Below are 21108 nucleotides of genomic sequence, written 5' to 3'. Positions count from 1 at the left end.
ACAACAAAGAACCTGAAACAATCTCACTTTGTGATATGGTGGATGACTTAGTACATGATGAGTCATAAATAAACGAAGATCAAAATAATGTAGACTTGTCATTGGATAATTCAAATCAACCTTTTGCATGCAATAGGCATTTAGAACCACATCTTGATATGGTATTTGAAAACTTAGAGCCTGCTCGTGCATATTATAATGTATATGCAAGGTGAAAGGGTTTTAGTATATGAGTAAATCATACTCGAAAGAATAAAGATAAAATAAGGGTTGGAATTGAATATGTTTGTTTGAAGGAAGGATTACGTCGTCAATGTAATGAAGACAATGGAAGAATAGGTCCAAAGCATGCAGAAACAAGAGTGGGATGCAAAACAATGATAGGTTTAAAGAAAGTTGATGATACATGGATTGTATGTAAGTTTGTGGAGGGTCATAATCATGAGCTTCTTACCCCTAAGATTACAAGTTTGCTTCGTGGGAATAGAGTGATAACAAGTGTCCAAAAGAATCTTATAGACACACTCAATGAGTTAGGTATAGCCCCAAGCAAGATAATGTCTGTGTTAAGTAAAGAATCTAGTGCTAATTATAATATTGGATGTGTTCTAGCTAATATTCAAAATTATTTGGGTAGTAAAAGAAGAAAGTTGCTTCAAGATGGAGATGCTCAGGAAATGTACAAATATTTTATTGAGAGTCAATGTAAAAATCCAGGTTTTGTTTATGCAATTAAAGTTGATGAATATGGGTGCATGGGTAATTGCTTTTGGGCAGATTCTAGGTCAAGAATGGCACACCAATATTTTGGAGATGTCGTTACCTTTGACACCACATACCAAACAAATCATTATAAGATGCCTTTTATTCCTTTCACAGGGGTTAACCACCATCATCAATCTAAGATGTTTGGATGTGCTTTGCGTGTCAATGAAACAGTAGAATCTTATACATGGTTGTTGAAGACTTGGCTTAATGCAATGCCTAGAAATCCACATTCTACAATTATAACAGACGATGACAAGGCTATGGCTAAGGCAATTGCAAATGTATTGCCAAATGCAACTCATAGATTGTGTATGTGGCATCTTTTACAGAAAGTTCCAGAACAATTATCCCATGTATATAATAAATATCCACATTTTCAGGAAGAATTTTTCCATTGCATCCATTATACAATCACTATTGAAGAGTTTGAGTTAGAATGAAGTAAGATTATGGAGAAATATGGATTGGGGGATAATGATTGGTTGAGAAATCTTTATATGCAGCATGAAAGATGGTTCCAGCTTACTTACGAAGCTCATTTTGTGCCGGGATGTCTACAACTCAAAGGAGTGAAAGCATGAATAAATTTTTTAAAGATTATGTTCGTTCGAGTACAACGATAAGTGAATTTGTATATCAATATGAGCTAGCTTTGAATGCACGTTATCCTAAAGAGAAAGAACAAGATGTGAAGACAAAAAATTCAGTGCCAATTTTGAAAACATGTTATAAGCTGGAAGCAGAGGTAGCAAAAGTTTATACAAGAAAGATGTTTGTGAAATTTCAAGAAGAGTTATTTTGTAGTAAAAAATACAGGGCATCCAAATATCATGAAGAATGAGTGAAGAAGATATACAAGGTGGTAGCTCATGGGAAAGAAAGTCCATTTTATGAAGTGTCTCTTGATATTGTTGAGACAAAAGCTATTTGTACATGCCATATGTTTGAGTTTGTTGGTATTATTTATAGACATATCCTAGCTATTTTTGAGAAGAAATCCCTTGTGCACTTTCTTCCATCACATTATATTCTAGAAAGATGGACAATTAATGCCAAGAAGCACATTGTACATGACATATCTAGTGATGTTGTATAGGTGGAGCGTTAAGTTTCTTCTACCATGATGAGAAATAGTTTGATGCTTCAATTTATGGAAGTTGCAGAGGTAGGGTCACAATTAGAGAAGCAATACAAGCATCTTGGACAAACTTTACGAAAAGTTCATGAGGAGCTTCTAACCATGCAAGATGCTCATGATGTTGATGATTTAGGAAGTCCTAATAATACTACATTAAACAGTCAAGTATTATTAAATCTTCCAATTTCTTTGTGAGACCCTCCACATGTTCCATCAAAGGGAAGGCCTAAAGCTTTGTGACAAAAGCATCCAAAAGAAAAACAATTGATGAAGAAGAGAAAATGTAGCATTTGCAAAGAAACGGGCCATGTGAGAACCAATTGTCCAACACATAAACATTTGGGGTAATTACATGACCTTATTGAGTTGTAGTATTAATTTAGTATTTAATTTTTTTGTTCATAAAATTACTTTTTGTAGAGATGTTGCAAATACAAGCTTGACACCACATTGGGAGTCAGTGCATCAACAACAAAGTCAAACTGAGGTTATTTAATTACAATATATTCAGTTTCAAGATAATATATACATTTGCTAATATTTTCAAAAATAAACCTTTACATTTTTAAATTAGGAGTCTTCGATGGCAAGGTTGGACCCGTTAGTTATAGCAAATACATTGTGCTCCACAAGTTTTGTACAGGTATATGATGTATTTGATTTTTCTACTTAGTATAAATTATTCTGTTGTAAGGTTGAATTTATTCAACCATCTAATTGGCTTTATTCCATGCCAAATTTACTTGTAATTCAGCATTTAGTAACCCTGTATTTAGGTGGGTTTGATGTAAGGGTAGTGAGTGAGATAGAGTGAAGATTGCTCAAGAGTGTGCAAGAAAACAGAGACTCGCGGCTGGGACTCGCGGGTGACTCGCGGCTGCAAGCCTCCAGACGCAGCACACATGCCAAGCATGCTGGAAGGTGAACAGTCATGCAAGCTGGAGCACTACAAGTCAAAACAGGACAACTGGTCATACGGTTATCCCACGACTGGATCTCGCGACTTAGTCAAGCCGCGAGGTCAAGCCGCGAGCCACCCCTGTTTTGTTAAACCTGACGTTTCACATTCCTCTCCCACTCCAGTATAAATACCCCTTTTACCCACGATTGAAAGAGAGCTTCCAGAGAGAATTTTGAGAGAGAAACCCTAAAGAAAAACAAGATTGATTCACCCACAATTTATACATTAGAGTCTCTTCAAATTCCTCAACTCTCTTCCTCTCCATTGTCAAATCCTTGAGAGGCATTATACCAAACCTGGTTCTCACCATCATCATCACTGTGAGACAGCTGTTTGGATTTCTGGGAAGCAGTTAGGAAGGAACCAATCTTCATTGGTTGATGCTACGGTCTAGTAGCGGAATCCGGGAAGTTAGAAAAGAAAAAGGTTCGGCGCAACCTCGTTGGAGCAAGAAACTTGGAGGGCTTAGGTGCACTGGGTAGATTAGGCTTGGAGGGTCTATTGCTGTCCATGTATCCCAACTGTACTTTCTAGTGGATTGTTTACCGCTTGGAGGGCGGCGGAGAGGTTTTACGCTGAGGGCTTCGGTTTCCTCTTCGATAACACATCGCGTGTTGTCTTTGTGTTTGCATCTTCCTTCCTCTCTCTATCTTTGCCTTTTTATTATCTGCTGTGGATTGTGTTTGTTTTGGCTTAGATAGTTTTTATCCAATTCCATATTATAGCTTATGTTAAGTTTCCGCACACTTGTTGTTTGACATATTACTTGAATTGGTTAAGTTGTAATTTGGGGGTCTAAACGTTCAAGGGTGTTTATACACATTTTTTTGAACTTTCAATTGGTATCAGAGCGGGTATACTTGTTGTGGTTTAAATACCTAAGTGTGATCCTTGACCCCTTGTGTTTATTTTCCATGGATTGTGCTTTGTATGCCTCTTTGTATGATTTGGTTGGTGATGAATGTAACATGCCACGTGTTTATGAAAATGCCTCTATGAGTGTTAATCCTCATAAGTGTGATAACATGTTATTTGAATCTATGGATGTTGATGACAAACTCTTGAAGAAAAATGCTAAGAAGTTTCAAAAGAATTTGAGCAAGTTATTTTTTGAAAAGGATGATTTGATTGCTAAGCTCAATAAATCCAACAAATTGGTTGAGAAATATAAAAAACTTGCTGAAATTTCTCTTGAAAAGCTGAAAGAGTTTGAATGTTTGAATATGGACTTGGATGCTAAACTTGTTCTGTCTAACAAACTTGTTGATGATCTTAAATGTGAAAATGAATCTCTTAAGATGCATGCCAAGTGTTTGATTGCTGAACCTATTGTTAAAAAGGATGAAAATATTTGTTGCAATCATGTTGTGGTACCCGATTTTGTGCCTAGTGTGTGTTCTACCTTAAAGGACAAATCGGTGTACATTCCTCCACATAAAAGAAATCAAAAGGTGGAGAGAAAGGCTGTTAAGTCAAAGCCTTCATTTAGGTCTCAACCTAAGGTTTTGAATGGATCTAAGTTTGTTCCAACTTACCACCATTGCGGTGTGATTGGTCATATAAGACCTCAATGTCATAAGTTGAAGAGGGAACAAAACTATGTTGCTAGATCCCTTCCCAAAAAGCCTAGTGGACCTAAACACATTGTTTGTCACCATTGTGGTGCCTTTGGTCATCTAAGACCTCATTGCTCTAAGTTTCAAGCTCTTAAGAGAATCAAAAGAAAAGAGAAACTTGAGCTTTTTGGAAGTTGTGCTTTGAAAGCTAAACCGGTTTTGAGTGAAAATAGCATGTTGTTAAAGAAAATGTTTAATGCTCTTAACTCATTGACTATGTGCATCTCCGGTTCTCATTCTTCCAACCCTCGTCTCGCTTCTCTTGAGACACTCATTCCAAACAATCGTTCCATTTGGATGAGGAAGGGTTCATATGGTTGAGCTTGTGCTCTTTTTGGTCCTTAATCTAATTCTTTCTATCTTTGTAGGACCCTTCTTGCATTAAATGTCATATCATCATACATTTTGTGCATCTTGCATTTATTTGTATGCATTGTTTTGTTCTTGATCTTACTTTTATGTTTCTGCTTTGTGTGAGTAAAAAATCCAAAACCACATAAAAAGTGAAAAATTCAAAAAGTTTGATCGTATATGTTTGAGCACATATCACATGTGAGTTTGGCCTTGTATCTTTGTACAAATGGCTTTGTGCATTTATGAGCTTAGCTTGTTATTTTTGCACTTATATCTTCATGGAAAAATCTTGACATCTTTGTGTGATTGTTGTAAATCGATCTTCAAGCTTATCATGAATGATTAGTCAATAATCATGTTGGTTTTGATACATGCGTAGACTTGTGCTTATATCTCTTCCCACTCTTTTATTTTTATTACTTAAAGAGCTCAATAAATGTAAATCTCAAAATGAAAAGAGATAATGAGCTGCAAAAGCCGTCGCATATACTAGTATTCGACTAGGAAAAAGGGAAAGCGACTTATATGAAAATGTATGATGCCTAAAAAGCCAAAGGCTTGTTCATCAAATTGAAATATCACAAATTTCAGGCATCAATCTCAAAATGAGATGTTTTGATTCAAAATGATCAAATGTTATGAATTGTAAAGAAGCCAAATGAAAAGCTTCAATCTTATGTAATCATTTTCTTGTGGGAGGTCATATATGTTCATTTCTATAATTGAGATAGACCACTTGACTTAGTACTAGTTGTGTATGACTTGATTGAATTGATCATTGAACCTTCACTCTAGACTAAGGACTATTCCACATTTGATACACACACAACACACTTGCCTAATGTTCAATGAATGTCTTATTCATTTGTTAGATTGTACTTGTCTAAATGTGATGTGTGTGTGCTCAATCTTATATGGATTAATCCAAAAATATTTTTAATCATTTTATATGTTTTTGGAAGTGATTTTTATCATTTTTTGTGTTTATGTTTAGTGCTTACTTTGTTTTTCAATGTTTAAACATGTTCTGGTTTGAAAAACAAGTGTCAGAATTTTTGGCCACTCATTTTGGCTACTTGCGTGAGCTGCCAGTTTTGGCTACTCGGTTTGGCGGCTTGCAAGCCGCGAGTTTAAGCTGCGAGTTCATACAGAGAGGTTTCGCGGCTCACTCGCGACTCGGCTCACGACTCGCTAGTTGCGAGTCGCCCAGAATCAGCTTTTTAAAGAGCTTTTTCGTGGGAAACCTGTTTTAAACCTCTCCCATCCTCTCTAAAACCCCTCTTTCAATATTTTACGTCAAAACCCAACCAATTTGAATGGTTTTTCAATCCATTAACATCTCTAAGGTAATTATAAACTCTTTTCATTGATTTTGATCCTTAGATTATGTTTTGGAGAGTTTTGTGCTCTTGGTTGGGATTTTCATCATAGGGGTTGGGAAAACTTATTTTTTGTCAATTTTCTTCATGGGATTGGTTTCTTTTGTTGATATGCATTGGATGTTGGCCCCTTGTGGCAGAAAGAACATGTATTAAGGGTGGATTTCATGATGTTCATGCATTGTTTCACATTTTTGTTCATAGTGTGCATGCTAGGTGTTTGATAAAATGCCTCTTAGACATTTTCTCGCTTGTTTAGACTCCGATGAGTACCAAACTTTGGAGTTTCTCATGTTTCCTCATTAGGAACATGTTTGGTTCATTGGTTGTGTATTTTAACACACTTTGCCCCACATGTGCATTTTTCATGCATTGGTCATGCATGCACTTAGCCACCTCTTGCACACACCTTTGCTACCCTTGTCATGCATTGGTCTTTACCTTATTTCTTCATCCTAGCATGTCATGTTTACCTTATGCTTTGTAGCATGTTACTTTGTCTTAGGTTTGAGCTTCATTTTCTCATTCATCTTGCACCCCTCATACATCATTATCATTGTTCGTTCATTCATCTCTTGCCCTTTTTTCTCCTTGACCCTTTGTCTATTCCTGACAAAAAGGGGGAGAGTATACTCTAGAGAGTATTCCGGAGTGTTTTGTCATTTCTATATGACTCTTATTATGACTCTTGTGCACATCCTTAGGGGGAGAAATTCTATTTCTCGTGCACATTTGTAGGGGGAGAGATTTTCCATAGTGGAGATGCATATACCAAGGTAGAGAAGACATTGTGTTAACTAGAAAACTTTGTTCTGCTTGTTTTCTTGTTGGCTTTATGGTGCTTTGAGTTATGCTTTGTTGTTCTCATTGCATCATGTTTGTGCTTTGGACATGCATATATCCCTATGCTATTGTGTTTTTTTGAATGCATGTTCGGATGATCATTTGCTTTGCTATGTGATCATTGTAGTCATTTATATATGACTGTTTTGGTGTATGATCAAGTTGCTCACATGTTTCACATCATGTTTACTTGATCGCAATTTACTTGTTACATTATACTTGTCCTTTTATTACTTGCTTTACCTTGAGAGTCTAATGTGTTTTGTGCAAGTGTTTCAGGTTACAAGTATATATGTTCCTAGTGCATCACAGCTTCTCATCATTTTGAAGGGGAGAAACTTTAAGCACTTTTAGTTTATATTGTTTAAGTTTTTATTCAATATAATGTGTTTGTACCCATGTGCTTTTGTAAGCTTTTAGGGTTAATGTTTTTATGCATAGGTTTGTAGGCTTTATGGTATGTACCTTGCTTAATGCAGCCTTTATACTATGTTGAAATCAGTACTTCAATCTAAATGTCTTGCATTTTGATTTATGTACTGTCACTCTTGTGCCCTTGTAGGATTGTTCCTAGATGTATATACCTTGTGTACTATGCATTGGTTGAGTGTTGAACATACAAGTATCTTGCATTGTGCTTGTTAACTTGTATGTCCTTGTGTTCATTCCAAGTGTGAATGAGCACTGTGATCACTACCTTGTGGTGTTCACTTGGTTGATCAAGCCATGGTTTGTTTCTTAACTCCATCTTTGCTTGATCACATATTGCCTGTTTCATATGCATTTTATGATTTTCTGCTTACAATGATCATGGTGTATTGTTGTGTTTCAGGAGTATTATGTTCATATGATTCAAGTGCTTCACAGCTTCTAGAGTTAGGTGTGAGTGAGTTTTGTTCAACTGTTCCCAACTCACATATTAAGTCTAGAGTCTGTTTTAGGGTTTTGTCACGGAATAGCCAAAGGGGGAGATTGTAAGGTTAAATTTATTCAACCATCTAATTGGCTTTATTCCGTGTCAAATTTGCTTGTAATTCAGCATTTAGTAACCCTGTATTTAGGTGGGTTTGATGTAAGGGTAGTGAGTGAGATAGAGTGAAGATTGCTCAAGAGTGTGCAAGAAAACAGAGACTTGCGACTGGGATTCGCGGCTGCAAGCCACCAGACGCAGCACACGTGCCAAGCATGCTGGAAGGTGAACAATCATGCAAGCTGGAGCACTACAGGACAAAACAGGACAACTGGCCATACCGTTATCTCGCGACTGGATCTCGCGACTTAGTCAAGCCGCGAGGTCAAGCCGCGAGCCACCCCTGTTTTGTTAAACCTGACGTTTCACATTCCTCTCCCACTCCAGTATAAATACCCTTTTTGCCCACGATTGAAAGAGAGCTTCCAGAGAGAATTTTGAGAGAGAAACCCTAAAGAAAAACAAGATTGATTCACCCACAATCTATACATTAGAGTCTCTTCAAATTCCTCAACTCTCTTCCTCTCCATTGTCAAATCCTTGAGAGGCATTATACCAAACCTGGTTCTCACCATCATCATCACTGTGAGACAGTTGTTTGGATTTCTGGAAAGCAGTTAGGAAGGAACCAATCTTCATTGGTTGATGCTACGGTCTAGTAGCGGAATCCGGGAAGTTAGAAAAGAAAAAGGTTCGCGCAACCTCGTTGGAGCAAGAAGCTTGGAGGGCTTAGGTGCACTGGGTAGATTAGGCTTGGAGGGTCTATTGCTGTCCATGTATCCCAACTGTATTTTCTAGTGGATTGTTTACCGCTTGGAGGGCGGCGGAGAGGTTTTACGCCGAGAGCTTCGGTTTCCTCTTCGATAACACATCGCGTGTTGTCTTTGTGTTTGCATCTTCCTTCCTCTTTCTATCTTTGCCTTTTTATTATCTGCTGTGGATTGTGTTTGTTTTGGCTTAGATAGTTTTTATCCAATTCCATATTATAGCTTATGTTAAGTTTCCGCACACTTGTTGTTTGACATATTGCTTGAATTGGTTAAGTTGTAATTTGGGGGTCTAAACGTTCAAGGGTGTTTATACACGTTTTTTTGAACTTTCATCTGTAATAGATGTTTTTGTTATTTATTCATTTTTTTATTTGTCAATCATCTTTAGGATTCTTTGCCAACTGTGACATATCCTTCTACATTATCATCTACTATGCATATACATCCCAACCAATCATCATTTACAGTATGACCACTTAGCATTTAATTAGAATATATTGAATTTTTTTTAATTGTGTTCATTCTTTTTTTTTTTTTTTTTTTTTTTTTATTTTGTATTTTGTTGTACATTACAACAATTCCAAGAAAGTTGATGTACAAACAAGTTTTGTGTCCAAGAGAATGGATTGGGAAGCAAATATTTTTTGGTTACATAATGTTTAAATTGTGGTGGATAGACATAGAACCATCTTCTTTTTTGTATTCCCAATGTAGGGTCCATTTTTTTTTTTTTTTTTTTTTTTGTATATTGAACTATGACAGGTTTTATTCTAGATGAATGTATTCTCAATTAGAAATTTCCCAAAAGAATTGTGACAAATTTTATTTCAAGATGTATCACATGATCTTTTATGAATTGAATTGCAACAGATTTTATTTCAGGTGAATGTATTCTCAATTAGAAACTTTTCTAAAAAATATATATATTTAATTGTGACAGATTTTATTTCAGATATCTTTGTAATCTTATAATTCTCTTTTTGTATTCTAAATCATGACAGGTATTATTCTAAATTAAATTGTGACAGGTTTTATTTCAATTTTTATTCTAAATTGAGTTGTTATTATGTCAAATTTTAGTTTGTATGGTACAGAAGTATTAGTTGGCTTGTATTATTTCGAAATTCATGACCTGTCTATGAATTTAAACAAGTATCCATGTAATTTTGATTTTATAAAAGAATTGTTAAAATGTCTGTTATTTTGCTTTTTTTAACAAATTTCGGTTACAGTAAGTGCACAATTAGTGATACATATTTAACAAGTGAATGATCTCATGTTGAATTTCCTTTGCAACTTTTGTATAAGTGATAAGAGGTTCTTATGAATTTAACAAGTGAGATTTTTTGTAGTAACTTTTGTAAGCTTTAAGGTCTCTTTGTAATTAAGTCTAGTTGTGGTCTAGATTGGTGCTAATCCTTTTGTTTTTCCTTGCTTCTGAAACTACTGTGTTGACTGGTTTTGTATTGTTTCTTTGTTGCTGAATGAATTTCAATCATATCTCAAAAAAAAAAAAAAAAAAAAAAAAAAACATATGTTGTTTCCATTCATGATTTGCATTGAGATTTTTCTTTTTATGATCTTTTGCTTCAAAACAAGCTATGAACCTGAAATGTATCCTAATTCCATATATTCAAATGTACAAAGTATACTAAAAACACTAGTACACCATTACCAAACCAATTGATATATAAATAATCATTAGAGCATTTGTCCACAACCTATGTCAAAGATTACGAAAAAAAAAAAAATTCAAAACAAAGCAAACTTGCTCAGTACAATATAAGACACCTCTGACTGAAAGGCTTTTGAAACAATATCAAATCTCTAGCATACAAGACATGTTCTAGAGCATATACAATATCTTCCTAGTCTACCATATATTTGTCTATCTATACAGAATTAAGAAGGAAAGGGGGCATTCCTCCACCCAAATTCCCTTAGAATTTCTCTTGATAGCTTCCTTTGCTATTACATGAGCTACTTGATTACATAAAGAATTTGTAAAACTAAAACTTTTTTGAAGTGTGATGCTCTCTACTGGATGTCTTCAACCAATGTTCCAAAAGGGGCAAAGACATTTCTCTGGATTTTGTAGAGCTAGGAATAGATTAGTAGTCACCTTCAAGCATGAGATCATACAAACTCAAGTCAGCAACAAACTATATTAGTAAACTTATTATTTGACAAGTGATACAAACTGTATTAGTAACAAGAAAATCTATATAAAAGCAACATACATTTTTTTTTGGGATAAGTATATACAAGCAACATACATAGACTCCCTCTAAATAATTACAAGCTAAAATTCAAATTATTAACAAAGTCTACAAAGGAAGGGATACAAACACCACAAAATATAGTAGAATACTTATACAATTACAACAAAAATAAATATTTTAGCTCAAGAATTGATAACTCAAAGCCATTAAATGTGTGGTTACTTATCTCTATCGTTATTGTCCATATAAGCAAAGGGGTATCCTAATAAGAAACAATTACATATGAAAGCTCATTCAAGTAGCAACTATGATCTTGATGATTACCACACTCACATCAGGCATTCAAATCAGCCAATGTTCTGAAATTTGGAACTTACTCTCGGTTAATGCCAAAGCCAAGAGATCTATACACAAACCAACTACAAGCAGGTCACTTTTAGTTCAATCACTGCACATTCAGCCATAGCTAATATCCCAAATTTAAAACCCAAGCAAAATCAACAAGCTTTATACTTAACAATAAAACTTAGTCATCAGACATATCAAAATTGAAACAAAATGAGATCCAAGGGTTCAGTAAACAAAAAAAAAAAATTAAAGAAAAAAAATAACAGAGGGACCCTTAACACCAACTATAGTTACCACAAATCTATGGCAAGGAAGCAAAACAAATTAAATTAAATAAAAGCATAATATTTCGTGCTATAAATGAAAGAAAATGATGATCTTGGCAAAGACAACAAGAAAAGAAAGAAAGCAACAACCACAAATTTGATATCACAATTTCCTTTAGAAACATGGGCAATGTCCCCAATTGTATACATCCTATATGCTTGGGTAATTATTTTTTTGGTGTCAATAAAGTTCCATTACTTATCCAAAAATGGCATAATACTAATAGTAATACCATAACAAAATAAGGGAAAAATACATAAACCCCATGTGGTTTCTACGTAAAACACAAAACCCCATTTCCATTCATTTCTTCTTTTTTCCTTTCCATTACTTACATCCATTCTACTCCATTATGATTTAACAAAACCAAGCAAACCTGATCAACAAAACCCCCCAATCATTTTGTGCATCTAGCAACAAAAAGCCCAACAACCCAACCAACAAAAACCCCAACAAATCCAATAAAAAGATATTAGAGAGAGTGTTGCTCAAAGCATTAGCAATCAAGCATTTAAGAGAAGATTAGTTGTTACAATTGTGATGGCATTTGAGTACCCCCAACCAAGCATATAAGCTTTATTCATATTATCTTCTAAATTCACAATCCAACTGACTCTTTCTTATCAACATATGTCCTCTAAAGTTATCAATTTGGAGTTTCAATTCTAACCCCTCACCAATTCCTTGAATGTATCCCAATTCTTCATAAATCCAACAAGCAATAATTAATAGACACAACATATATAATCAATACAATTTTTGAACCAATAAGATGACCACTAGTTGAACTGTTGCAACATTTGGACCAGAGTCTTGGGTAAGGTATCTGAATCGACACAATAAGTCTTGACAGGTCCAGGACCAATTGAAAACTGAAGAAATAAAAAAGCTAACTCTAGAGAGGATTACCTGTACATCTATAGTGGCAAATAAACCTTCAACTGAAGTTTTTGCAGTACCCTCTACGTTCAATAATCAAAAAGCAATAAGAAAATAGAAAAACCCATAAACCTAGAAAAACCCATCAATAATTCAAAATCCAAATTGGGAAAAAGGGAAAATCATGAAAAAAACCTTTGGATCGTGGCTCATGGCAGCTTCGATATGTTTCCAAGCTCCACGCACAGCTTCAGCGACCTTTGTGGCAGTGAGCTTCAGTGTGTCGTGTGATGGAGGTTTGGGCAAGCAAAGATGGAAGATGGGTTTTCTTAATTTGTTCTCACACACAGCTCCGGCAAACTCTATGGCGGTGAGCTCCAGTGTGTGGTGTGGTGGAGGATTAGGCAAGCAAAGATGGAAGAGGGAGGGCTATGGTGGTGAGCTTTTGTTTGAGTTTTTTCTTCGTTCTCTATTTTCAGTCTGTTTGGAGAGGGATTTAAGTGGGAACTTAATATTGTCCACGTGGCAGGAGTTTATTGGCTGGCATAAAACACTGGTTTTATGCCACAGCTTGACTAAACGTTCTCTCTCTCTCTCTCTCTCTCTCTCTCTCTCTCTCTCTCTCTCTCTATATATATATATATATATATATCAGGGAACTAAAAAAAAAAAAAAAAAAAAAGGCCACTATAGAGCCCTCTAAACGTAGCTATAGGTATCCCTATAGCAGCATCTTCAGAAAACGCCACTATAGGATACCTATAGTGGCATTTTTTCTGAACGCTACTAAAAAAAAGGCTACTATAAGCAGCTTTTTTGTAGTTAATAGCTCATACTGGAATCTCTCTAACTCACTCCTCTTCCACCAATCATTAGAGAAACTCTTTGATACCTTTTCATTCTTTTTTTTTTTTTTCACATTTCTTGAATCTTTGACTTTTCAATTTTCATTTTAACTATGAAATCCTAGGAACTACAACTTATTGTACAATTTTTACCACAACTTGTCATGGCAAGTTGGGTAGAAGTACAGATCCACCACTTTTTCTCAACTACTCATAACTCATCATGTGACAAGTTGTGTCCAAAGTTGTGATTCGAACATTTCTTTTCAACTGTTAGAGATCTCGTAACCAAATCTAAGTTTACTTATTTGAATAACCTTTCTTGAAAAGTAATTGATCCTTAGAGTTGGTATTTAATTCAAGCCAATGGATTTCCTTGATGTTAATGCATGAAAATAATTACATTTTTTCTTTTGTTGGGAAACATAATTATTCTTCATTTTCTTTCTAAAAATTATTATTTGACAAATTTTTTTTTAAAAAAAAAATTAAGTTATTATCTAGTAAGTTGAAGAAATCTTCCTTCAAACTAACTTCAAGAAAAATTATATCCTTTTTTAAAGTAGCTCCAACTCACGGTGATTCATAAAATCAATAGTCAACGCATTATTACTTATTAATAGGCAAACTAAAAATATATGTAGTGATGTAGATGCATTGTTAAGCGACACTTTTTAATCTTTCCAATAAGGATGTCCATGTTCAAATTGCCTCTCTTTATTGTAATTATAAAGTTGGGTAAGAAATTTAGATACATTATCTTAGATGGAGTATATTAGGTTTCCCAATTAAATTTCAACACTTGGCTACATTGATCAATAAGACTACCATCTTTCTAAAAACTATTTAAATTATAATATCAAATATTTGAATCTAATTGGAGAACCTAGTTTAAACAGTATACAATCAAATTATAATAATAGTACTAAAAAAAAAGAATTCAAGTAGATAATTGTACTTATGATCATAAAATCGTGCTGTTTAGAGCTATATATATGTAAACAATATTATTCATGCGCAAGCAGTGTGCTTCATCAAAAGATTCATTATATTATTACTTTCATCTCTCTCTTTCTCTCTATATTCTTGGGAACCAAACACACACACATAGAGAGAGAGAGAGAGAGAGAGGTTGAATCAGGATGGGAGAAAACGGAAGGCAGGAAGGTGTTTGGAAACGAGGGTGCTCGTTCGTAAAAAACAATTTTCTCCCAGATGAATCTTTTCGTAGTTGGGGAAACTATGTGAGGGCATTGAAGGACACACCACATAGGCTGAAAGATCGAGTGTTGACTCGGTCGTTGGACGAGACGGAGCTTGTGGATATGAAGGCACGGAGCCAGCACGAGATGAAGAAGACACTGTCGTGGTGGGACCTAATATGGTTTGGTATAGGAGCTGTGATTGGAGCTGGGATCTTCGTCCTCACGGGACTTGAGGCTCGAGAACATGCAGGACCTGCGGTTGTATTGTCCTATGTCATTTCGGGTATCTCTGCATTGCTCTCTGTGTTTTGCTACACTGAATTCGCCGTTGAGATCCCAGTTGCAGGTACCAATTCCATCCTTATATTATCTAGCTCATTCTTTTCTTTTTGCTTCTTTAAATTTTGTAGTAATCTATTTAATTTGGGATTTAACTTACTTTCAGTAGTTTTTGAATTTGACATTTTGTTAGTTCTCGTTGAAACAAATGTGTTGTTAGTGGGTGACAAGATCACAGTTTCTTGTTAAAATGAAAGAAGATGTCAATTTAAAAAACTACTTGAGGTAAACCACACCCTTATTTATATTCCTAGTACTATGATTATCTATCAAGTTTTAATGGTCATTTAATTAGGAAATCAACTAGGTGATTGACTTATTTATTAAAAAAGGGATATATATCCTCACCAAAAATCCTAAGTAACATGTTGTTATTGACTATTATTAGCAGGAAAAAAATGTGATTTTAAAGGTAGGTTCAAATTAGAACCAGTAACTACCTACCATCTATTTTTTATCAGAAAAATGTTAAAAAATGCTCTAAGGGCATTAGTTTAGGAAGTATTTATAAAAATATTTTATAAGAAAATGATAAAGCAATTAATTTTGTTGACATCTTTTTATATTTTCCACAAAAATAATGTCAAAATTTTCTTAATATGATTTATTAATAATTACCATGAAAGTACTTGTTAACATTACCTGTTAACATTACTTTTTTAAAGAAAATTTTTATTATTAAAATACTGTGAAAATGTTGTGGACACAATCTTCTCATATATAATTGGCTAATTAGTATGAAATTAAAGATTTGTCCGTAGGGCTTTGATTTTAATGGTTGGACTTAGAGAAATTGGTTTTTTAAGTCAAGGATGGAGTATATTTTTTGATATGTTTAAGCTTTAGCTGTATCTGTTGGAGGCCAGTTCAATGCTCTACAAATAGAGCTTTATTTATCTATTTAGAGGGGTGTCAAGTTTTTGGAAATGCATTATATATATATATATATATATAATTAACTTAATGATTGGAGAAAAATTCTTCCAACCCATTGTATGGCAATTGATAAAACTATCTAGGAGTATTTTTAGTTATATGACCTTTAAAAAAAAAAAAAAAAAAAAAAAAACTTTTGATAACCTATTTAATAACTCACATAACTTGTTTAGATAATATATGTGGATAATTTTATAAATTACCGTTAGATAAGATTCCTTCTAATTGCTTTATAAGAAAACTTTATGCACATTTCCATAGTAAGTCATCACTTGAATCGCCTTCTTAATTATATATGGATCCGGTTAATGGGTGCCCTTAAAAAATTTGTTAATAGGTTATTTCATCAGTAAGAAAAACCGAATATCAACAACTTCCAAAATTCAGTATAAAAAGTTAGTTTGAACACTCAATTATTATTACTTTTCAATATTTTCAAATTTATTCTCTTATAAAAAGCGGTTTCAACCATCATAATAACAATTAAAGAGAAAAGTTAATAGATATTTTAAGGGCATTAAATTTAAGGGTGTCTTTTTATGATTGATCAGTTAGAATTTTCTATCAGAATTTTTAGTTTGGTTGCTCTAAGTTGTTTCTTTCTCAACGTGAGAGTAAGCTCAAGAAACTGGTGGCTGTTTTTTATAATAAAATATGGAGTTATGGACCATATATTTTTGAATTCGGTCACCACTCATGAATATATTATATTTAATCGCGTATAATTGTGAATATGCTTTGGACAATCCTAGTTTCAGAATCCAAAAGCCGATTTTAAAATCCTAGTTCGTCATTATGAAATTGAAGTAATTTTTAGAAGTCCACACAATTGGTCTTTTTTCACTAGAACCGGAAGAAATTCATGCACAATTCTCTTTACAAAGGTGCCTTATTCTTTATTTTAATCCTGCTAAGTTTTTGTTTCGGCTCATGTGAATAAGTTCATTTTCTAAAAAGCTGAAGAAAAATCTGCCTGTAAGTTTGTTAATATAACCTTGATATTCTTCCTCAAAAAAAAAAAAAAAAAAAAAAAAACCTTGATATTGATATACTAATAATTTTTACGGAAAGAAGGATGTGTCCTGAAAATAAAGCTGGCTTTTAGGTAAATGATTCATGTAAAGAGGGTTTTTGTGATAAATACCACACACAAAAAAAGGTGTAATTTAGGTTTATTAACAGAAAAGCGGTGTGAATTGTGAAATGCTTGCGTCGGCAATTAGCCATGTATAACCAAACAAAAGAAGTAAAGAAAGAAAAAGCTCTCAGCCATTTGATTGACAAATAAAAATCGAATAATTGATTAAGTTAGTAATTAGAACTAGAAAGTTTAGGGACACACAAGGAAATATGTAGGTTAATAATATGTTTGGTACCTCAGACAATTAATATGTAATGTTTTTATTAATTGAAAAAATAAGTACACACACACACATATATATATATATATATATAGCCAAACACACTCTTTCAAATGATGTACGGTTTCTTTCGTTTGAATATGGTTCACCTTAAATCCATGTGTCTTATTTAATTTTTAATTTTGTGCCAAGTGAATTATTGAGTGTAAAAATCGAAGAATTCAAATCCAATTAGATTCTAAATTGGATTTCAATTGGAATCCAATTTTCCACCATGTATTCATTATTTTTTTAAAAAAAATTTATGGCAAGTAAATTATTGGATAAAAAAACCAAAGAGTCTAAATCCAATTAAATTCTAAATTATATATATATATATATATATATATATATATATATAATGAAAAATCATTACATATTTTAGAAATATATGATTTAAAAAAGTGTAAGCTAATACTATATATAATTTAAATCTCTTCTATAAAAAAAAAAAGTATAATTGTGATTTTTTTTTTTAAATTTTATTAGTATATATGCATGAGACTACACACTAGTATGTGTATATATATATAGTAAAAACTTAGAAAAAATCTAATTATATTTTAATTGGATTTTCAATTTTGTGCCACGTGTTATTTTTAATTTTTTGCCAATTGAATTATTGAGTGTAAAAATCGAAGAGTTTAAATCCAATTAGATTCTAAATTGGATTTCAATTGGAGTCCAATTTTTCATCACATGTCCATCTAAGTTTTTAATTTTTGTGGCAAGTGAATTATTATGTGCAAAAATTGAAAAGTCTAAGAGTAATTAAATTCTAAATTATATATATATAAAAAGAAACTATTACATATTTTAGAAATATATAATTAAAATAAAAGTATAAACTAATATCATGAATAATTTGAACTGTATAATTATGATTTTTTTTTAAATTATACTTGTGCATACTCACGGGCTATACACTAGTATAAATAGATAATAGAAAAAATTCCTATACAAATATATTCACACGAATAAGTTCCATTAAGGATAACCTTGTTTATTACACATTCTTATCGCTCAGAATATATTATATATTTAAAAAAAAATTTGTGTTATGTCATTTTTATAATTGGAAAATGGAGATTTAAACGTATTATAAATATCAAGAAGTTTTGGTTGAGGTTAACATGTCTCGTATCACTTGAATGTTAAAAAAGTAGGATGTAATACAGATAGTTTTGATTTAAGACTTTATTGATCTTAGAGATATTGTCGATTTATTTGTTAATTGCTTGTTAATGGGAATTCATGACAACATCCTTTACCTTGACATGCACGGTTGAACAAAAATTATGTTCCGACCCCTCAATAATCAGAACAAATTAACAAGTTTCTTTCCTTTCAGGTGGATCATTTGCCTATTTAAGGGTTGAGCTGGGTGATTTCGTGGGCTTCATTGCTGCCGGAAACATCCTACTCGAGTACGTGATTGGTGGAGCAGCGGTTGCCCGTTCTTGGACATCCTACTTTGCCACACTCTTGAACCACGACCCAAATGATTTCCGCATTGTAGCCCGTAGTTTATCACCAGACTACAGATACCTCGACCCCATTGCCATTGCTGTCTTGGCTATCATTTGTGTTATGGCTGTTATGAGCACAAAGGGCTCCTCAATATTCAATTACATTGCCACCATCATCCATATTGCTGTCCTTCTCTTCATCATCATTGCAGGCCTTACGAAAGCTGACACCAAAAATTACAGCGATTTTGCACCATTTGGCGTCCGTGGCATCTTCCAAGCATCAGCAGTGCTTTTCTTTGCCTATATTGGATTTGATGCCGTCGCAACCATGGCTGAGGAAACAAAGAATCCGGGTCGGGACATTCCTATTGGTCTTGTTGGTTCAATGGTGATTACTACATTGATATATTGTGTACTAGCTATGACACTATGCCTAATGCAATCATACAAAGATATTGATGTAGATGCACCATTTTCTGTGGCATTTGAAGCCGTAGGTATGGGATGGGCTAAGTACGTAGTTGCTGCTGGTGCATTGAAGGGAATGACAACAGTTTTGCTTGTAGCAGCAGTGGGTCAAGCTCGATACCTCACACATATTGGACGTACACACATGATGCCCCCATGGCTCGCCATTGTGAATGAGAAAACTGGGACTCCTGTCAATGCCACAGTGGTCATGCTTGCAGCCTCTGCAGTAATTGCCTTCTTCACATCTCTTGGGATTCTCTCAAACTTGCTCTCAATCTCCACACTGTTTATCTTCATGCTTGTGGCTATTGGCCTTCTTGTGCGTCGATACTATGTCAGTGGGGCGACAACAACAGCAAACCATATCAAGTTCGTTGCGTTTCTTGCCCTTATTCTTGGATCTTCAATCGCGACTGCTATTTATTGGGCCTCATCCGATGGTTGGATTGGGTACGCGGTAACTCTGCCATTTTGGCTCTTGTCAACTATTGGGCTTTGGCTTTTTGTTCCACAGGCCAGGGCACCAAAAGTTTGGGGTGTACCATTGGTACCATGGCTGCCATCATTATCAATTGCCATCAACATTTTCCTTCTTGGGTCTTTAGATAAAGCATCATTCGAAAGGTTCGGGATATTTACTCTAGCAATAATTGTTTACTATTTCTTTTTTGGATTACATGCGTCCTATGACACAGCCAGGGAAGCTAGCAGTGCCAAACAGATGAAAAATGTTGAAGAGGGGGCCGTGAATTAGAGAAGTTAATAAGAAATGTGTGAAGCATATGTTTATGTAGTTTCTGTTCATATTGTCTATAAAAACGAAAAACAAAACGTTTCTGTTCATATTATGAAGGAGATGATGTGTGTATTCATAAAAGAAAGAAGAAATTCTCTTTCTAGGCTTTTGTTACGCTTTTTAATTTCTACCAATTTCGTTGCAATGTAATTCTTTTACATGTCAAAAATTTCCAATTTTTTTGTAGATTACATTCACCCATGAAAGTAACAAGAACAAATTAAATTTCCCTTATATGGAAAAAGTATTTTATATCGAAACTTATTTGGAATGTTGGATGTCTTCTAACTAATCAAAAACCCATTTAGTATATCTTGCCTATTACTTATTCCATATTTCTATACAATGCTTGTCTTCCATCACAAGAGGTGTGGGCTCTACTCTTGGGTCCCAAATAAGACCCACATCCCATTGTAAGGGAAAAAAGGACTCCACTGACAAGAAAGAAAGGACTTCACCACAAGTACCTTAACTTGTTTAGGACATCCCACAAGTTTATTTTTCTTGATGCTTGCCCCGTAGCATTGCCTTTCGGACACCACCACAAATTCCTTTAAGTGCCCCGACTTCACCAATTGGTCCAAATGATCCTTAAATACTCTACACTGCTTGATAGTATGTCCTTTTTCTCGGTGGTACTTGCAATACAAGTTCTAATTCCTTCTTGCTGGGTCACCTCCCATCTTGCTCGGCCACCGAAAGTATGATTCGTTCTTAATTCACTCCAGGATTTTATGAACGAGCTCTTTGAATGCCACGTAGATCTCCTCGGTCCAGGCGTTAGGCTCCTGAATTCTCACTTCCCTCCTCAGCCTCGGCTAGAAGCCCCCAGGCCGTGGATCCTTTGCGTATTGAGAAATGGCAGGCACCTTGCCCTTACTTTGCTGTCAATCATCTTCCAGCCTTTTATACTCCTCTATTCGCCTCATAAGCTGATGCATGCTCTCGGGGGGCCTTATGGTTAACGAATCTCTCAACTCAGAATCCTGTGGGAGTCCCAATCTAAAGGTGCTAGCAGCCACCTTCTCAACTCAGAATCCTGCGAGAGTCCCAATCTGTTGGCATAACT

General features: G+C 34.4%; 1 protein-coding gene across 1 annotated transcript; it reads left to right on the top strand.

The window, feature by feature from the left end:
• The first annotated feature begins 14562 nt into the window (after positions 1 to 14562).
• LOC115988384 (cationic amino acid transporter 1-like) lies at positions 14563 to 20044 on the top strand. Its single transcript, XM_031111925.1, has 2 exons — positions 14563 to 14971; positions 18652 to 20044. The coding sequence occupies exons 1-2, from the start codon at positions 14563 to 14565 to the stop codon at positions 19995 to 19997; spliced, it is 1755 nt and encodes a 584-aa protein (XP_030967785.1). The 3' UTR covers positions 19998 to 20044.
• Positions 20045 to 21108: the final 1064 nt, after the last annotated feature.

Source organism: Quercus lobata, chromosome 5 (assembly GCF_001633185.2).
Source record: "Quercus lobata isolate SW786 chromosome 5, ValleyOak3.0 Primary Assembly, whole genome shotgun sequence".
Lineage (NCBI taxonomy): Eukaryota > Viridiplantae > Streptophyta > Magnoliopsida > Fagales > Fagaceae > Quercus > Quercus lobata.
This window is presented reverse-complemented; position numbering and strand designations above follow the sequence as displayed.

What these genes read in the sequence shown, in the direction of transcription:
- LOC115988384 (XM_031111925.1), top strand. Translation starts at nt 14,563, where the DNA reads ATGGGAGAAAACGGAAGGCAGGAAGGTGTTTGGAAACGAGGGTGCTCG. An exon ending in CGTTGAGATCCCAGTTGCAG is followed by an intron (nt 14,972 to 18,651) that starts GTACCAATTCCA and finishes CTTTCCTTTCAG; the next exon opens with GTGGATCATTTGCCTATTTA.